The 19,305-nt window shown below is 46.9% G+C and overlaps 1 protein-coding gene across 2 annotated transcripts in view; it reads left to right on the top strand.

The window, feature by feature from the left end:
- Positions 1–19,305, top strand: part of Lgr6 (leucine rich repeat containing G protein-coupled receptor 6) — a 118,395-nt gene that overhangs the window by 82,486 nt on the left and 16,604 nt on the right. For both annotated transcript variants that reach the window (XM_048357245.1, XM_048357246.1), the window contains 5 exons: positions 11,988–12,056; positions 15,349–15,420; positions 15,630–15,701; positions 17,519–17,587; positions 18,775–18,846. In XM_048357245.1, the coding sequence (XP_048213202.1) occupies positions 11,988–12,056; positions 15,349–15,420; positions 15,630–15,701; positions 17,519–17,587; positions 18,775–18,846 (354 nt within the window). The remainder of the gene's footprint in view (positions 1–11,987; positions 12,057–15,348; positions 15,421–15,629; positions 15,702–17,518; positions 17,588–18,774; positions 18,847–19,305) is intronic.

Genomic DNA, 19,305 nt, shown 5'->3' with positions numbered 1-19,305 from the left:
GAGGAAACTTAGAAGTTCAAGTCTAGCCCTTACATATCTGCAGGAAGGAGCTGGAAAGAATCAGCGATTGCCACTCCATTTGCTTCTGCTGCCTTAGACTCATTCATTCCACAAATACTTACCGAGTTTCTAGAATGTGCCAGATCACCATTTAGGCACTGGGGACACTTGTATGAACAACAAAAGTAGAGCCTCTGCTATCACAGAGACTAAAGGATTCTAGACCCCGAGTTCCTCACTAATGTACCATTCCCAGCACTTCTACCCGCCTAACCCTGAGCTCTTAACATCAGCGAGCCCCAGGGCTCAGCTTCTGTTTCCTTCTTTCCACCTTTACCTTCAATGTTCCCATCCGCTATAGAAGCTTTCAACATTATACGTTTGCAAGGGACCCCTGCCTAGAGCTCTGCATTGGACTTCAGACTTAAATATGCACCCCCCCCCCAGTCCTCTCACAGCCTGGGAGCTGGCACAGATGCCCCAGGCTCTCACTTAGGAAAAGGGCCTGGTCATGGGCCATACTCACACCTAGGTCCCCCACCCTTGTTTTGCTGCTTTCACAGTCTGCCATGGTCTAGAGCACCTCAAAGCTCAGATTGTCCATCACTGGGATCTGATCCCATCTACAGAATTAGGTCCTGTTCTGGGCATCAATTCCTTTCCTTTTCTTTTTCCTTCCTTCCTTCCTTCCTTCCTTCCTTCCTTCCTTCCTTCCTTCCTTTCAGTACTGTGGCATGAATTCAGGGCTTGGGCTATGTCCTTTATTTTATTTATTTATTCTTTTGCTCAAGGCTATTTAGTGTTCTTCCACTTGCGCCACAGCTCTGCTCCCCACTTTTTGATGGTTAGTTGGAGAGAAGAGACTCACAAATTTTCCTGCCAGGGCTGACTTTGAATGATGAATAGTTACTTAGGATAAAGGCGTGAGCTACCCATACCCCACTGGATATCCTTCCTTCCTTCCTTCCTTCCTTCCTTCCTTCCTTCCTTCCTTCCTTCCTTCCTTCCTTCCTTCCTTCCTTCCTTCCTTCCTTCTTGTCGGTTGTGGGGCTTGAACTCTGGGCCTGGGTGCTGTCCCTGAGCTCTTCAGCTCAAGGTAGTGTTCTACCACTTTGAGCCACAGCTCCACTTCTGGTTTTCTGGTAGTTAATTGGAGATAAAAGTCTCACAGACTTTCTTACCTGGTCTGGCTTTGAACCGTGATCCTCAGATCTCAGCCTCCCAGAGTAGCTAGGATTACAGGTGTGAGCCAACGGTGCCAAGCTGCATATCATTTCTTGGACAAGAGTTTGCCTGGGGAGGAGATTGGCAAGATAAAGTATCTACAAAACATGATCCAAAGAACTGGAAAGAAGCTTGGGTGGGGTGTGAGGATGGCCTGTGGAAGACAGGCACTCGTGGTCTGCACTTCCAGCAGACTGGGAGAGGCCCAAGGGAGGAGGCGAAGGGGGCGCTGTAGCCCCGGATGCAGACATGAAGCGCGGTCTATACAGCAGCCCCCGGTGGCCACTGCGCACATCACGAGTGTTCTGCTACTTGGACCATTCGTGCAGAGAGATACTGGATGGGTAGCTTCAAGACTCGGTCTCTCCAGGTGCTTCATTTAGGACAAGTAATGTCAGTATTAGAAACCAGCAGCTGCGATTAAGAAGAGCACTGTATCCGTGCTCTTGCTCTGGGTATATCTGAACATTCTCTCTGGCAGGGAGGAGGGTGCAGGTGGAGGGATGAGGGTGTGTCTGTGTCTCTCAATAGAAACTGATGACAATTTTACTAATTGCCATGTTTATTAATGGGTAGCCTTTTATGTAGGTTGTTTAAAAGGTGAAACAATGCTATTAGTCATAAAGTGTTTGTTAGTTCCTGGCTTCCCAAGTCATCAGCCCCAAGCACATGGAGTCAGATTCAAGACAGGCGCACTCTGTCTGCTGTGTGGGAAGGGCAATTAAGACCTGTGTTCACTGGGCTTGCTCGCCTTTGTTCCGAGCCTTTGGGAGATAAGAGTGGCTCCATTTACAATCTAGCAGAAATTTCTCTGCTTTGTGTTTCCACTGTGAAGCTAGGCTCGCCCACATCCCTCACCTTGTGGGCCCTTTATCTTAGATCTGGCAATAAACATAAATATTAGCCCGGAGAATAAAAATGTAAGTGGAAACCCAATTAATGATATTCATCTTTCTTAATTGCTGCAAAAAAAAAGCAGATAGGCCAACTTGCACGCCAGCTGTTGTAGAGTGTAATGAATGAAGTGTTTGTTCCAGTGTACCATGCGTACTGGAAGGAAAAGGAGCAAGGCACTGACATTATTCAAATGTCTACTCTGTGTGTCAGTCTCTGGGCCAGGTGAGCAGAGTAGCCTTCCACATTAGGGGAGGAAAAAGACCATGAAGAGTTCAAGGTCACCTTGTGAGTATACAAAAGACCAACTTTGTTTTTGGCTTTGACCCCGGGGTCTCAGGCTTGCTTGCTTTGCTGTCTCATAGCTGGTGCTCTACTACTTGAGCCATACTTCTAGAACTGCTTTTTGTTGGTGTGTGTGTGTGTGTGTGCGTGTGTGCATGTGTGCATACCAGTTCTGGAGCCTCACAATCTTGCTTGCCTTTTGCTATAGGTAAGAATCCCTTAGCTTTGTGTGCCAATTCTGGTTTCACTTTGATCTTCAAATCTCAGCCTTTTTTTTTTATGTTGGTCCTGAGGCTTGAACTCAGAACAGAAGAGCTGTCCTTGAGCTTTTCTGCTCAAGACTAGTGCTTATCCACTTAAGCCACAGCTCCACTTCCAGATTTTTTGGTAATTAATTGGAGATAAAGAGTCCCACAGGCTTCTTGCCTGGACTAGCTTTGAACTGTAATCCTCAGATCTCAACCACTTGAAGAGCTAGGAAGGCAGGCATGAGCCATCCGTGTCTGGCTCTTGTTAGCATTTTGAGATAAGGTCTCGCTTTCTGGGACACGCACCTGAGCTAGGTCCTCCTACTTTCAGCTGCCCATTGTTGCTGGGATCACAGGTGTGTGCCATGGTGTCCAGCTTCCCTCTATGGAATCTTCACAGACTTTTCTGCTTGGAACTTTTCTAGCTGGCCATGATCCTTCCAATCTTAGCCTGCTGAGTAGCTAAGATTGAAAGTATGAGCCACTGGCACGGGCTAAGACCAGCCACTTTCTACTGTAAAGCAGAACAGAAATGGACTCTAGGTCATAATCATCTGGTTTTGACGTATCTACAAGCACTTAACTCCCCCAGAAGCTTCCTCCTCCTCTTATCCTCGTTCCTATTCTCTCTCAAACATCCTTGTTAGCCTTGCTATTCGTAACCTTGCCAACTCTAGGTAAGTCAAGAGGCCTGAGTTCAAGGTCTCCTTCTGGGACTTGCAGTGGTGAACTAGTGGTCTCCAAGCCCCATTTCATCATCATCCTCATCGAAGAAGAAGGAGGAGGTAGGAGGAGGAGGAGGAAGAGGAAGAGGAGGAGGAGGAGGAGGAGGAGGAGGAGGAGGAGGAGGAGGAGGAGGAGGAGGAGGAGGAGGAGGAGGAGGAGGAGGCAGAGGCTGGACAAGATGGCCGTGAAATTCTGCTGGCTCCATCTCCTGACCATGACCAGGCCCCTGGAGCTCTCAGGAGCTGGCTGGCCATTTCTGTAGAGCCAGCTGGGATGGAGAGGACTAAGGATGGGGGGCCATAAGCAGCACAAGGCCTGGGCTGCCTTCTCAGCTGCTTTGGCTGGTCCCATGGGTTTGCCATCAGTTTGATTGGATTTGGCTGGAAAGTACTAAGCAGATGAAGGGGTGGATTAGCCACAGACAGCTGCAGCTTCCAGACTGAGATCTGGTAAGAGTTGAGAATGGCTTCTCTTTAACCCTTGCCTTTCCTCATCTGCCTCTAGCTCTCAGAAGCAACAGACAGAATAATGAATTCTTCACGGGCTTCTGGCTGATTTGGGGTTGGGGGACTATTAAAAGAAAATGGACTATAAAGCCATGGATGAGTTTTCCAGCTGGCTAAAGTTTAGGGCATCATAAACCATTCTGCAGTAGAACAATCAGACCAGCTTGATGTTAGGACCATTTTCCCTGTGGTGGCCATGAAGCTACATGTTAAAGTCAAATTCCAAAGGACCAAGACACTGCCACAAAGTAGCCAGCTTCAAAGGCTGAGTTCTCCTCTCCCATTTTGAGGCCTTGTCCAAAGGGCTTAAGTGATCATCTTCCTCCCCCCCTTCCTGGTCTTCCTCTTCCCTTCTTCCTCTTCATCTTCTTCCTCCTCCTCTTTTCTTCTTTCTTCTATGTGCCAGTACTGGGGCATGAACTCAGGGCCAGGGTGCTGTCCATTTTTGCTCAAGGCTAACAATCTACCACCTGAGTCGCAGCTCACCTTCCAGATCATCAGTGAATATTCACATGGGTGGCCCTGTACCTGGGCTGTAGGAGATCCAAAAGTGAAGCCCTGTATTCCCTGACCTCACCAAGCTGCCTGACATGAAGGAACCAACAAGCAGAGATATCTCCATTCTGGACCTGGACTTCCCAGAGCTTCCATTATGGGCTGTGGAACTGTGGCCAAATAGTTGCCTCTCTCCATGGCTTAGCTGAAAAAAAAAAGAGGTAACAAGCCAGGTACCAGTGGGCTCATAGCTGTAATTCTAGCTACTCAAGAGAGTGAGATCTGAAGGTCAGAGTTTGAAGCCAGCCAGGGCAGGAAAGTCCAAGAGTCTTTTATCTCCAATTAGCTAGCAAAAAGCTGAAAGTAAGAGTGTGGCTCAAGTGGTAGAACCCTACTCTTGAGTGAAAAAGCTAAAAGTCAATGCCCATGCCCTGAATCCAAGCCCCAAACACTAGCACACAAAGAGGGGAAGGGGTCAGGTAATAATAGTACATGTCTGGAAGAGCTGACATGACAGCTGTTCAGTGAATTAATGTATGTAACACACCTAGAGCCATGACCGTTACATAGTAGTTGCTGTTACCACCATCACAAGCATCATGACCTGACTATGTGAGCTAAGGAGGAAAACACCAGAAAACTGCTGAGAAGGGCAAGCAGTTCCTTCTACTGCAGGAATGAGGTTGGATTCACAGAGAAAGGTATATTTGAGCCCAACTTCAAAGAATGACTAGAATTTCAGCAGCTGAGGATGTGGGGAAAGGTCATTGCAGGCTGGAATATTTAGAAGGCCAGGTCTTTGTAAATATACAAAAGTATGGAAATGCTTGCTGGGTTGAAATGTGGGTGATGTTCACAGGTTGGTTAAGGTCATTGTTGCCCATTCAGGAATTTCAACTTTGTTCTGGAAGCCTTTTTCAGATTGTTCCAGTGTAGGAGTATGACAGAGGGAGCTTTGTATTTTAGAAAGATACCCCTGGTAGATGTGTAATAAACTCTTAACAGCCAGGGTTCAAATCCTGACTGCAACTTTGGATTTGTTAAGGTAAGCTAATAGACAGGCCCAAATGTGTGTCATTGCTCAAACACAACAGAAGCTTATTTCTGGATCATAGAACAATCTAAGGAAAGCAGACTTCCCAGAGGGTGGTATTTCTCCACATGGTGATGCAGGGGCCTGATAGCTCAGATCTTGCCATCCCTGGAACTTATTGTTTTGGGTATCTTGTTGGTGGAATGGTAGAAAGCATATAGGAAAGAAAGGAAGGATTTGGGTAGGTTCTTTGCTGTGGCCATTTGTCACTTGTTGCTGATTGTGCAACTGATTTACTCCCTGTGTCTTACTTTCCTCAACTGTAAAATAGGTATAATAAGAGAATCTATCTGTTATGGCTGTTGGAGGACTTGAGCCAGTACTTACTGGCTGGTGCATGCTCTGCCAATGTTATTTCATGCATGGCCTGTAGGCGGCGCTGATAGGGGAACGTACAGCATTGGGGTTAGGGGAGCCTCCCTCCTTCATGATGAATGTTGTCCTGTGTTCCCATCACCCTGGACCACTTTCTCTTCTCCATACACAACTCCAAAAATGCTTACTTCCTCTAAAGCATTTTTGTTCTGCTTGGTGCAGCATCCTTTCCCTATTGAAATCCAACCTTTGCCATCAAGTTGTGTGGTTCAAAGGGCATAAAGCCCGGTAGGTCTGCCAAGCTTGTGTGACCAGCACTCATGTCTCCGAAGGTCGTGATGCTTTGTATGTTCATTAAGACCCACAACATTACACTGAGGGTTCTTCTCATGTCTTGCATATTTTGTGTATGTGTGTACAGGTATTTGTATGTGAGTACTGGGGCTTGAACTCAGGGCCTGGGCACTATCTTTGAGCATTTTTATTCAAGACTGGCACTCTACTACTTGAGCCACAGCTCTACTTCTTCCTTTTTAATGATTAATTGGAGACTTTCCTGCCCAAGCTGGCTTCAAATTCAGATCCTTGGATCCTAGCATCCTGAGTAGCTAGGTTGCTTATTTGATTTATGCCCATCTTGCTACCTTCCAGTTTACCCAGTAGTATTCTTCATGTATTTCAGGACATTTGGCAATGAATGTCTGTGGCCCTATGTTGAATTCATCAGGGGCAGAGAAAGCTACAAGGACACATTCTCTAGACAATTAGATTACACGACACTATAGGAAACAAGGCTTTGGCAGTTACCCAGGTCCCTGAATCTTTGGCGACATCCAAATGGGAAAATTCAGGCCACCTCATTGGTGGGATGTTTGCAGAATTCATTTTGACATTTGTACAATTTTTCTTCTCCCACATTTCTCTACAGAAAGAGCCTTCCAGTTCACATGCCCTTTGCCATGTGTCTTTCCCCACTGTCTGTTCACTTCTGGCAAAGTTCCTGACCAGAAACTTCCAAGGAGGGCTGGAACCACTCAATTTAGCTGCCTAAACATGGGCCCAATGAACTGTACAGGGCTCAGTGGTAGCAAAGTCATACAGGACCAAGGCCATGTTCTCCATGGCTCTGGGCAACCCTAACAGTGTCACTCAAGATTGCCCCATGTGATTTCCACACCAACCTCAGAATCTCAAAAGGATAGCTCTAGCTTGACAATGGTGGCTCATTCCCGTAATCCTAAGCTACTCAGGAGGTTGAGATCTGAGGATCAGAGTTCAAAGCCAGTGACACCTCCAACTTTTTCTGTGCTTAATTGGAGATCAGAGTCTCACAGACTTTCCTGCCCAGATTGGCTTTGAACTGTGATCCTCAGATCTCAGTCTCTTGAGTAGCTGGGATTATAGGCATGAGCCACCAGAGCCCTGCTCAGTCCAGGTTTTTTTAGGTGAATCCACCTCTTGGTAGAAGAAACTACAGAAGATTTGAAGCTACCTTTACGCAGAGCAAAGGAATAGTGAGCAACAGGGAAACGTGCTGCTTAAAATAGAGTCGAGAGAAAAGGCTTCTCTGCTGAGGGATAAATTGAGACACAAGTAAGAAGCAAATTTCACAAAATCTGGAAGAAGCTGGGCACTGGTGCCTCATTCTTTTTTTTTTTTTTTTTTTTTTTGGCCAGTCCTGGGGCTTGGACTCAGGGCCTGAATACTGTCCCTGGCTTCTTTTTGCTCAAGGCTAGCACTCTGCCACTTGAGCCGCAGCGCCACTTCTGGCCATTTTCTGTATATGTGGTGCTGGGGAATCGAACTCAGGGCCTCATGTATATGAGGCAGGCACTCTTGCCACTAGGCCATATCCCCAGCCCCAAGGTGCCTCATTCTTGCAACTCAAGCTGCTTAGGAGCCTGAGATCTGAGGATTACAATTCACAGCAGCCCGAGAAGGAAAGTCTGTGCGCAAGCTAAAAGTGGAGATGTGGCACAAGTGGTAGACTACCAGCCTTGAGTTGAAAAAGCCAAGAGACAGCACTCGGGCCCTGAGTTTAAACCCTAGTACCACCTTCCTCCACCCTCAGCCCCCCCAAAAATCTGGGGCAAGAGCATCCTAGACAGAAGGGATAGCAAAGGCACTCAAGCCAGACCAGCCAGACTACCATAATTCTTTGCATTAGAAATAATATTTCAATGAATGACGATACATCTATGTTACTTATGGGAAATGGAGTTCTCTTAGGGCAACAATGAAGAATTCCTAAGAGAGCCAAGTGAAGTTAAAGGGGGGGGGCGGGGCTGGGAGCAGGCTCATGGAAGTGGCAGTGTGGCTCAAGTGGTAGAACATCAATCTTAAGCAACAAAGCCAAGTGAAAGTGCAAGGCCCTGAGAACAAGCACAAAAATAAGTAGGTGAAAATAAATAAAAGAGGGACCCTTGGCTTTGAAATTCTGAGATGTGAAAATGAACTGTTTATGTACTTTAAGAACAAAAAATATAGTCTGGGATATAGCTCAGTGGTAAAGTATTTGTCTAACAAGTGTAATTCCCTAGGTTCATCCTCAGTACCAAAAAAAGAAACACACACACATACACACACACACATACACACACACACACTCTCTCCATCTTTTTGGTGGATAAACAGATAAAGGATTGGGGCTGGGAATATGGCCTACTGGTAAAGTGCTCGCCTCATATACATGAAGCCCTGGGTTCAATTCCTCAGCACCACATATATAGAAAAAAGCCAGAAGTGGCACCGTGGCTCAAGAGGTAGAGTGCTAGCCTTGAGCAAAAAGAAGCCAGGGGCAGTGCTCAGGCCCTGAGTCCACGCCCCAGGACTGGCAACAAAAACAAAACAAATAAACAGATAAAGGATTATCTCTCTGCTGTTTCCATGCTCCGTACTCCTGACTTCATGTTCCTGGTACCTTCTGTATCTCCAGGGACCCCAGAGTTTGAAAAGCCTCCATGCTTCCTCCTCAAAGACCTCAGTTTCAATCAAAGTGCTTTGCGCATGTGCAGGCTTCCGCCTTCACACAGCCTGGGGGAAGGTCTCTGAGAGCCCATCAAGGTATCTGGACCACTAAAGGCTAGAGCAGAGCAGAAAGTGTTTTCTGCTGTCATTCCTTAGGATCACCAAGGCAGTCTGCGAGTAATCAGGTAATTAGTGAGTGTAGGGAGGGGGACAATTATCCAGCTCACTGGCTGCCAGGCACTTGTCACTGCCTCTCTGGTCCTTGGGCTGGGTTCCTGGCTCTATCTAAGGACTATTAAGTGTAATGACTTTGTCATGTAGAGGAACCTGTCATTATCTCCATGTTAACATGCTATTTATCCACAAATCTTGCCACATCACTCTATAATTAAAGGACTTCTATGTGGTCCCTCTGCCCTGGCACTGAACAGCCATCACAATCATCAGGGCAGGAGTGGCTTTAAAAGACTGAGAAGAGGCTGAGGTCAGGAGGATGGAGGTATGAGCCTAGCCATGGCAAAAAGTCCATGAGACCTAATTTCAACAAATAAAAGGCTGAATGTAGTGACACACACCTGTCATGCTAGCTATGTGGAAAAGTGTAAAAAGGAGGATCACAGTCCAGGATGCCTTAGACAAAAATAAGACTGTATTTGAAAAATAACGAAAGCAAAAAGGACCAGAGACATTCAAGTGATACTGTACTTGTATAATGACCATAGGGTCCTGAATTCAAACCCAAGTACCACCAAAAGAAGTTTTAAAGGGTTGGGAATGTGGCCTAGTGGTAAAGTTCTTGCCTTGTATATATGAAGCCCTGGGTTCAATTCATCAGCACCACATATATAGAAAAAGCCGGAAGTGGCGCTGTGGCTCAAGTGGTAGAGTGCTAGCCTTGAGCAGTGCCCAGGCCTGAGTTCAAGCCCCAGGACTGCCCCCCCACCAAAAAAAGAAGGCTAAGAAGATGGGCTAGGGATCTCCAGGATAGCTCAAAGAGATGCTGGAACTCAACCCCTTCCACTGCCGAAACCTAGGATGGTGTAACTCAGCAGCAGGCCTCTTTTTTTTTTTTTTTTTGCCAGTCCTGGGGCTTGGACTCAGGGCCTGAGCACTGTCCCTGGCTTCTTTTTGCTCAAGGCTAGCACTCTGCCACTTGAGCCACAGCGCCACTTCTGGCCGTTTTCTGTATATGTGGTGCTGGGGAATTGAACCCAGGGCCTCATGTATACGAGGCAAGCACTCTTGCCACTAGGCCATATCCCCAGCCCCGCAGCAGCAGCAGGACGTTAGAGACATCAAAGCCCCTCCTACTACCACCACTTATCAAGCTTATTTCCACATGAGCTACTGGGTAAAGCCAAAGCAAACTTAAAAACAAAACTTGAAATTTAGCCAGATACTAGTGGTTCAGGTCTACAATCCTAGCTACACAGGAGACTGAGGTCTGAGGATTGTGGTTCAAAGCCAGCTCAGACAGGAAAGTCCATGAGACTCTTATCTCTAATTAAGCACCAAAAAAGCCATTAGTAGAACTGTTGCTCAAGTGGTAGAGCACTAGCCTTGAGCAACAAAGCTCAGAGACAGTGCCCATACCCTGAATTCAAGCCCCAGGACTGGCATATAAAACAAAAAACCACCAAAACTTGAAAGTTGTCATCTCTTCCGAAGTAGTGCTCGTATTAGGGGAATTCCATCATACAGCAGTGACACTTTTTTTAAAAGTCCTCTGTGCCTTCCCCCAACCAAAACCAGTGAAGATAATTTCTCACTCATAGATGGTGCTCTCTCTACCACTTGAGCCATAGAAAAGCAAGCAGCAGAGAAGCAAATTGGCAAAGATGTAGGGAAACCATCACACTTCCCTAGCTTCCTCAATATTCATCAGACATACATATACACATGCACATATATGCATACATGTACACATACACACATGTGTGTGTATACACACACGTGTGTGTACACACCACACACACACTTTTGATAGTCTCTTGCTTTGGGCCTTTTTCTTTTGTTACAAGAAGTTCTAAATCTTTCCTGGTGAAAATGGAATTTGTCCTCAGCCTCTCCCATCTCTCCTTCCTCCCTCTGTCATGTCATGACCCCCAAGAGGACAAACACAGAAGTTCTTTTGAAAGAGTTGACAGGTTGAAGCCACATCAATGTCTAGACCCTGTTGCCTATACTGTAGTATCCTGCGCGCCTCTCTCTCTCTTGCTCTTTCTTTCTTTACACGCAGGTATAAACTTTCATGTAGAATCAGTCCCTAGACTTAGAGGGCTTCAGTGTGGATACATGAATTTTAAAAGATGTTGTTAAACTAAGTACTGTTTGTCAAAAGGAATACTAAGAAGTGAAAACACGTTCTAGGGGGTGGGCGAAGGGGAGGTACAGGAATAGAAGTAAGAAGAGGGAACGAATGTAGTCATTATATTCAATGTACATTATATAAGCATGGACCATGTAACTTGAGAGTAGGAACAGGGGGGAGAAAATAGGGGTAAACAAAGAAAGGGATAACATTGACCAAGAAGCATGTACTCATAACCTGACTTATGGAATTGTAACCCCTACTTAATTTTAAAAGATGTTGTTCCCGAAAATTGTACACACTTAAATCTCCTTAACCAACATCTTTTTAAAACATGCCTTTGTATTTTCTGATTCTACGTGTAATATCTATTTATTGTATAAAGAAATTGGAAAATACAGCAAAAGGAAAGAAAAAGATTAGTTGTTATGCCACCATCCAAAGGTTAAAAAAAAAACACAAAACAACAAAAACAATACCACTGTCCATTTTTAATAGGTGACCATAGCAGAAGCTAGAACCAAAGTAGTCACTTGAGGAACTTTCTAGAATCTTGAGTCCTGGTAACAAAAGATCATTCTATGCTCCCTGCTCCTTGGACCGTGCCATGGCTCCGAAGACCTGTTATATTTTCATTGGCTTGTGGAGACTTTTTGGGGGGAAAGGAGGCTCCAGGTACCCTTGAAGTGTCTCCTCCACTCAAAACAGTTCTGCAGCCAGGAAGGCTCCGAGCCTGAGGATTTGTGGAGCAGGAGCGGAGTACAAACATTCCAAATATGTGTTTCCAGACCTTGGCAGCCGAATCCAACAGATTGGAAAACCCATCTTTCTGGCCAATCCCACAGCCAAGTTTCCATTTCTTGGGGACCCTGACATGCCCCGTTAAGCCTCTGCGCTAATGACTATTCTGCTTTTCATTCCAGAGACCTGAATTATAATGAGCTGCAGGAGTTCCCTGTGGCCATCCGGACCTTGGGCAGACTGCAGGAACTGTAAGCTCTTCTGTTGGTTTCTGTGGGTTCTTCTCCACCCAGAGGCAGAGGCTCAAGCCAGCCCCAGCCTCCATCACTCCCTCACTTCCTCACCTCCCAGGGTCCTTGTAAATGCTGGGGCTGCAGCCCTTCCCAGCCCCCAGGACAGCTGGGCTTTAACCATTTCTTGGTGGTGGTGGGGGGGGGTGTCATCGTCAGAAATGGCCCTGAGTCTTTCCAGTCTGGGAAGACTGTGGCACAAGCCACTTCTTACAGCCTGGGACTGACCTTGGCCCCTGTTGGGATAGGTCCAGAGAGGAATGAAAAGGTGAACTGGGGGGTTGTTTGCAGGATCTGCATCTCAGCACCTTGTCCCTAGGGGGATTAAGAAATGGACTGAGGGCTGGGCTGGGGTACTCCACAGCCAGAACTTATTATTCTCTAAGAGTATTCTCTGGGTCTCCACAGTGCTGGGTTCTGAGCTTGGTACTAAACCCAAGGGAAGAGAGTAACAAGCATAGTTTCTCCCCAGAGATCCTCTAGTGAACCACACAATGGAACCTATGTAAATCGAGAATGGGACAAAGCAGACCTAAATTGTGTAGTGTTAGCAAAATGACCATGGATGTTCAGAGTAACACTGACAGATTATTGTGGATGGAGGCATCTTGAGGTCACCAGATGCTGGATGAGGGCGTCCTTCATCTTCTCAGTTCCCATGCAAAATCACAGGCCGTTGAGACCTACTTGTGAAAAGCATTTCAAGGGGTCTCGTAGCAAGGATAGGATTAACAGATAGAAATTTGAGCAATGATTTATTTTTAATATATCAAGATAAATTAGGGAGAAATAGAGAAGCAGGGAGAGAGAGAAAAAAAGAGAGAGAGAGACAGAGAGAGAGAGAGAGAGAGAGTTCCTACTTCCCACTCAGGAAAAGGGAGTTAAAGACCCAAAATGCTGATTCCTATCTACTGTGGGGTTTAGGTACCAGGACAACACAGGCTTTCAGACAGTAAAGTGGTGCAGATAGAGACCCCATTAGAATATGGAGCTGGCAGAAGGTAACCACTAGCATTGCTAGTGGCAGGGCTCTCAGGGACCTAAGAGATTTAGTACACATTTGGACAGGAGGCAGAGGACGTGAAGATTCATGAAATGAACCCTAAACTTTCAGTGAACCCAGCATCTTCATGACTCAAATAACCATCTGAGACCTAGTCCCACTTTCAGAAGTTGGAAGGTGTGAATGACATATGTAGGTAACAGATGAGGAGTGGTTGGCCCAGCCAGATATTAATGAGATACTATTGGAATCAAAAAATGAAATACTACTGGAATCAAAAGATATCAGTGAGAAACTACTGGAATTACTTTTCCAGTGAGTCACTGGGGTATGATTTTCTTGTCTTTTGAGTTAAGATATGAAAGGGCTGGGAATATGGCTTAGTGGTAAAGTGCTCATCTCGTATACATGAAGCCCTGGGTTTGATTCCTCAGCACCACATATATAGAAAAAAGCCAGAAGTGGCACTGTGACTCAAGTCGCCGAGTGCTAGCCCTGAGCAAAAAGAAGCCAGGGACAGTGCTCAGGCCCTGAGTTCAAGCCCCAGGACTGGCAACAAAAACAAACAAACAAAAAGATATGAAAAAAAAAGATGGTATTTGATCAATCAAGAGGGCACAGAAGAGCCAGGCATCAGCAGCTCATGCCTGTCATCCTAGCCACTTGCTAAACTGAGATTGAGAAGACTTTGGGAGCAACCAAAGCCCCCCCAAAAAGTTTGCAAGTTTCTATCTCGACCAATAGCTGGATATGGGGGCATACATTTGTTGCCCTACCTATGTGTGAGACTGAAATTGGGTGGACTACGGTTCCCAGGCAGCCTGCACAGAAAATTCTGTGAGATTACCTCTCTCAATGGGAGAAGCCTGGCATGGTGGTATATACCTCTCATTCCACCTATGATACAAAGTGAAAAATAGGATCATAGTCTAGGAACATGCGGAGGCAGGAAGTGAGACTTTAATCTAAAAAATAACCATCACAAAAGAGGGCTGGAGGCATGGCTATGCAGTAGAGTCCCTGGCTTACAGGCATAAGATCCTGAGTTCAAACCTCAGTACTGCCAAAAGAGAGCAGGAATAGACAGTGTGCTAAGGCATGAGTACAGAAAACAACAAAGCATTAGGAAAGAGAGAGCAGAGACCTAAGTTATTGAGAGCAAGAATATACACACATAAGGATGTTTGTATGTCTGTCCATCCACAATCCATTATCCATCCACCCATATCTATATCTACTCTTTGTCTATATCATCGATGTCCATATCTATCTGTCTATATATTTATCTTAGACTTGTTCCTATGACAAAGTACCTAAGCAAAATAACTTCAGGAGAAAGGATTTCTTTTGTTCATTTCTTTGTGGGTTTTTTTTCTTTTCTTTTGTTCATTCTTTTGTTTCGGAGGTTTCAGTCCACTTTGGCAAGGGAGGGCATGGCAGAGCAGAGCAGCTCACATCAAGGCAGCCAGCAAACAAAGAGGACTATGTTGTATGGCTGGGTTTCTACTTTTTCTTCCCTTATTCTGTCTGGGTCCCTAGACTGTGCAATAGTACCAACACATTCAGGGCAGATCTCCCCTCCTCCTTAGCTGATATTCTCTGGACACACCATCACCCAGATGTGTGATTTTTTTAAAAAAATGAATCTCCTACTATGTATGTACCCATCTATCAATCTATCTGTTCATCTATTCATCCATCTAGTATTATCTACTGAGAGAAAGCTGCTTGAGGACAGAGCCTCTGTCCTTGCAAATATGCTACTCTCTCAAAGTTTGGTCTAGCACAATCACAGAGGAGGTATTCAGAAGAGCACGAGTGAGTAGAAGGAAGGAACAAGTATGCCTTGGTAAGGGTAGTGGCTGGAGGTGTCAGAGGGTGAAGCCAAGTGAGGAAAGTGGGAGAAATGATGGGACAGCAAGGTGGATATAGGTGAGGGAGGCTAAAGAACACAAAGAGAAGCCAGAGACTGCGGGGTGCCATTGGGGTCCCTGCCACTAATGAGCAAGAAGATTTTCCTGAACTCTGTTGCTTGGTCTTGAGTTGCTCTCATGGGCTTCCTGAGGCTTGCAGCCTGGGACTCCTCCCCTCGTTCTCCTCACACTGATCAGCAGAAAGGATGAGTCTGTTGTTGAACTAAGAAATCTCACAAGCAGGATTGTTGCCTGGGACCTCCAGGCTGATGTCTCGTCAGCTGCTGGAAGTCCCATGGAGCTCCCCAGGTCACAGCTTCTGGGTGCTGTCTTCCAGGGGCTTCCACAACAACAATATCAAGGCTATCCCAGAGAAGGCCTTCATGGGCAACCCCCTGCTGCAGACAATGTGAGTATTGCTTTCTGGATCTTTGAATGGGTGAGGGCACACTTGGGGAGAAAAGACGGAAGGCCCGTAGAGGCAGGACTATGAGATGGCTGCATTCTTGTGTCTTTTCCTCCAGTCTTCACTGGGAGGGGAAGGAAGTGGAAGTGGGACTTCATCCCCTGGAAATGGGTGAGACCCTGAACTAAGGTGTTCTGGTCTTTTTCTTCCAGCCACTTTTATGATAACCCAATCCAGTTTGTGGGAAGATCAGCATTCCAGTTCCTGCCTAAACTGCACACTCTGTAAGTGGACGCGGAGGTCTCTCTGCTCCCTCCAGCTGCCTCTCCCTCTCTCCCACCGTCCGCATGCAGACCTCTCACTGCCAAGCTCAACCCTTAGGGAAGGCATGGCCTCAGGGCTGCCTGGAGGCATCTACTTTACATACACCTGCTTCCAGATCTGTCTGGGCTTCCTGGCCTCCCTCTACGTCCATGACCTGCAGCTTCTTCCCAGATCCCAAATGGATGACACGGACCCTTCTCCACAGCCACGGAGCTCCGTCTGGCCTCTCCAGCTTACCCTGCCCTTGGTAGCTGCCTCATAGATATCTGCTGGACTAGGGTGCAGTGGATTGAGATTCTGAGTGCTGTCTTCTCCCAGCCAGTAGGCTGATTGTACAGTGGCTTAGAGCAGAATGTTCCAGGCCCCTCTCCGGGCCATCTTTATCACACTTAGCCTAAAGATCTCCGTGGTTTCCTCTCTCCAACTCTGTCAATTCCCAGCCCAGGTCCCACTACCCAGAAACATCTGTGGATTGCTTTCAGCACCCTGTGGCCTCTCAGTGCATGGCAAACCTCTTCAAAGTACTTGTTTCATTTTCATGTTTGTTACTATATTTCATCTTCATCCCAACATATCCCATTCTTTCTCTTTATAGATGGAACCCAAAGCATTCAAGTACTCACTGGGCTTGGGCCCAGGACCCTAGGGATGTGTGTGTGTGTGTGTGTGTGTATGTGTGTGTGTGTGTGTGCTTGTGCGCATGTGCACGTGTGTGTGTGCTGGTACTGGGGCTTGAACTCAAGGGTCTGGGTGCTGACCCTTAGCTTTATCTCTCAAGGTTAGTGTTATACCATTTGAGCCAAGAGTCTCACAAGGGGAAGGATGGATAAGAATGTTGAAAGGGGCGACATTGATCAAAATGCACTGTATTCATAAATTGCTTTGTTAAGTGACAGCTCCTTTTTACAACTACTTGAAGATAATTTTAAACATTAATTTTTTTTTTTTTTGGCCAGTCGTGGGCCTTGGACTCAGGGCCTGAGCACTGTCCCTGGCTTCTTCCCGCTCAAGGCTAGCACTCCGCCAATTGAGCCACAGCGCCGCTTCTGGCCGTTTTCTGTATATGTGGTGCTGGGGAATCGAACCTAGGGCCTCATGTATCAGAGGCAGGCACTCTTGCCACTAGGCTATATTCCCAGCCCTAAACATTAAATTTTTAAAAAGAGAGAGTCTCACAGACTTTTGTGCCTGGATAGCCTTTTAACCATGATTCTCAGATCTCAACCTCCTGAATAGCTAGGATTACAAATGTGAGCCACGGGTACCCAGCCTAACCCCCAGCTTCAACTGTGGGCTTCTGAGGGTTCTATCCTTCTGTTTATAGAATGAGCCTTGAACAAAAAAAGCCAAGTGGGAGCATGAGGCTTTGAGTCCAAGCCCCAGTGCCAACACACACACACACACACACACACACACACACACACACACACACACACACACCGTGGTTAAGTGGTTGCGTTAGTTGGATGTGGTAGTACACACCTGTAATCCCAGCGCTTGGGATGCAGAGGCAGGAGAATGGTGATTCCGAGTTCAGCCGTTCTTACATAGTGAGACCCTGTCTTAGGAAACAAGAAACCAACGAAAAGGAAGTGGCGGCTTAGAACTAGCTAAACATGTTTCAGTCACCAGCAGGGCCAGAGTGGCTGAGTTGAGGAAGACTGGGAAACGATGACATTTCCCCCAAAGGTAGAGACCCTGAGATGGGAAACGTCGAAAGGCAGAGAGCCCAGATGCTGATAGCCCACCCTTTGGCGTCTGTTGTCTCTGTTCACAGATCCCTGAATGGTGCTGCCGATATCCAGCAGTTCCCAGACCTCAAGGGCACCACCAGTCTGGAGATCCTGTGAGTGGATTCTCTCTCCCTCCCCAGCAGCCCCCTCCCCAGTACCCTCTGAAGTGCTTCAGCCTCCGGCCCCTGGAAGGCTGTCCAGACTCTGTGCTCCCTTCCCCTTTCTCTGGCTTACTTCTGCTGCTGACGTAGGCCCCAGGCGTACGTGGTGCCGTCTTGCCTCAGAGTGAGGAGGCTGGGCTTGGATATTTCCAGTCTGGCGGGTACACTGGTACACCAAGGACACAGAATGAGGAGTAGGGTGGTCAAAACCATCTCTTTTTTTCTTTTAGGGGCTTGATTACAACAAAGACTTTTTCTGATTCTCTGGTGGTTTTTTTTTTTCATAAAGCAAAAAGGGACATTTGCCCATAGTAGGTCCTCAGTATATTTTAAGTGAATGAATGGACTTATCAAGCAAGCACCCAGTGTGATTATGAGGAGTCAGCTCATTCCTGTCATTGCAAGAGCTGGAACTCTCCTCTGTGCCTTCATTGTTTCCCCTCTAGCTTCAGTGGCATGTGGGAAATTTTCCATGAGGAAAGTCATAGTTCCCCAAGGATGACCTTGGCCTTGGGTCTTTCTTGAGACACCATGTGCCTAAGCCAAGCCTATTCTCCAACTTGCCCCCACACCCTCTCCACCCTGGCCCTCTAGGTCCTCCCCTTCTTTCCCATCCCTTCTCCCTCCCCCAGACAAAGGAAGCAAAGCCTGTGTTCCCATGGCTCGGTTAGTGCTCATTTCTGTCTAACTTCCTTCCATAGCTATCCCACCTTCCCAAGGCCCCTGAAGCACAGAAGACTTAGATTTAGTCCTTGTCCAATAGGCGCAGTATTGCTGGGACAGTTATGGAGGTGGGATGGGGATGGGGTGGGCTGGATGGAATGGACTGGACATGCAAGGACTGTATTCCAAGACAAGCTCCTGGGCTGGAGAGCTCTCTCTCTCTCTCTCTCTCTCTCTCTCTCTCTCTCTCTCTCTCTCTCTCTCTCTCTCTCTCTCTCTCCCCCTCTCTCTCCCCACTTCTATCCCCAGGTCCTCCAGGCCCAAGAGACCTTGGCACTCATGCTCCTTTCCTGTCCTCATAGCCCTACTCCCACCCCAGCCTCTGATGACAGTACCAGGCCCAGAGCTGGGGACAGGTGGCTGGGAATGGCAGGGCTCTGGGCCTGGTGCCAGCTCTGTTTCTGTTCTCCCCGCAGGACTCTGACTCGCGCAGGCATCCGGCTGCTCCCACCGGGGATGTGCCAACAGCTGCCCAGGCTCCGAGTCCTGTGAGTGGCTCGCAAGCAATCTACAGCCCTGGCGTCATGCCCCTGTCTGCCCCTAGGTCCCACGTGGTCAAGTCTCTTGCTGGAGAGTAGGGTAGCCTAGGCTTTTGCTGAGAATCTGTCCAGGAAGCACTAGAATGTCATCTCTTGTGGAGGGTGAAAGACAGGGTCTCTGGAAATCAGAGCTGGGTTGTTTGAGGCCTAGCTCTGAGATTCATTAGCGGTGTTGATTCAGACTCACTGTTTCACACCTCTGAACCTCAATCTCCTGGTTTGTAAAATAGGAGTAAACTTGTGAAGCTTGTGAAAATACATATAAAGAACCTAGCAAATAGTCAGTACTCAATAAATGGCATTATTACTCTAGTTTATACAAGAAATTACTTCCTTCTGGGATTTTGAAGGTACTTAAGTGGCCTCTAAACTCAGTCATGGTGGGTTTTTTTTTTCCCTCTCCCCTTC

Source organism: Perognathus longimembris, chromosome 11 (genome assembly GCF_023159225.1).
Source record: "Perognathus longimembris pacificus isolate PPM17 chromosome 11, ASM2315922v1, whole genome shotgun sequence".
NCBI lineage: Eukaryota > Metazoa > Chordata > Mammalia > Rodentia > Heteromyidae > Perognathus > Perognathus longimembris.
This window is presented reverse-complemented; position numbering and strand designations above follow the sequence as displayed.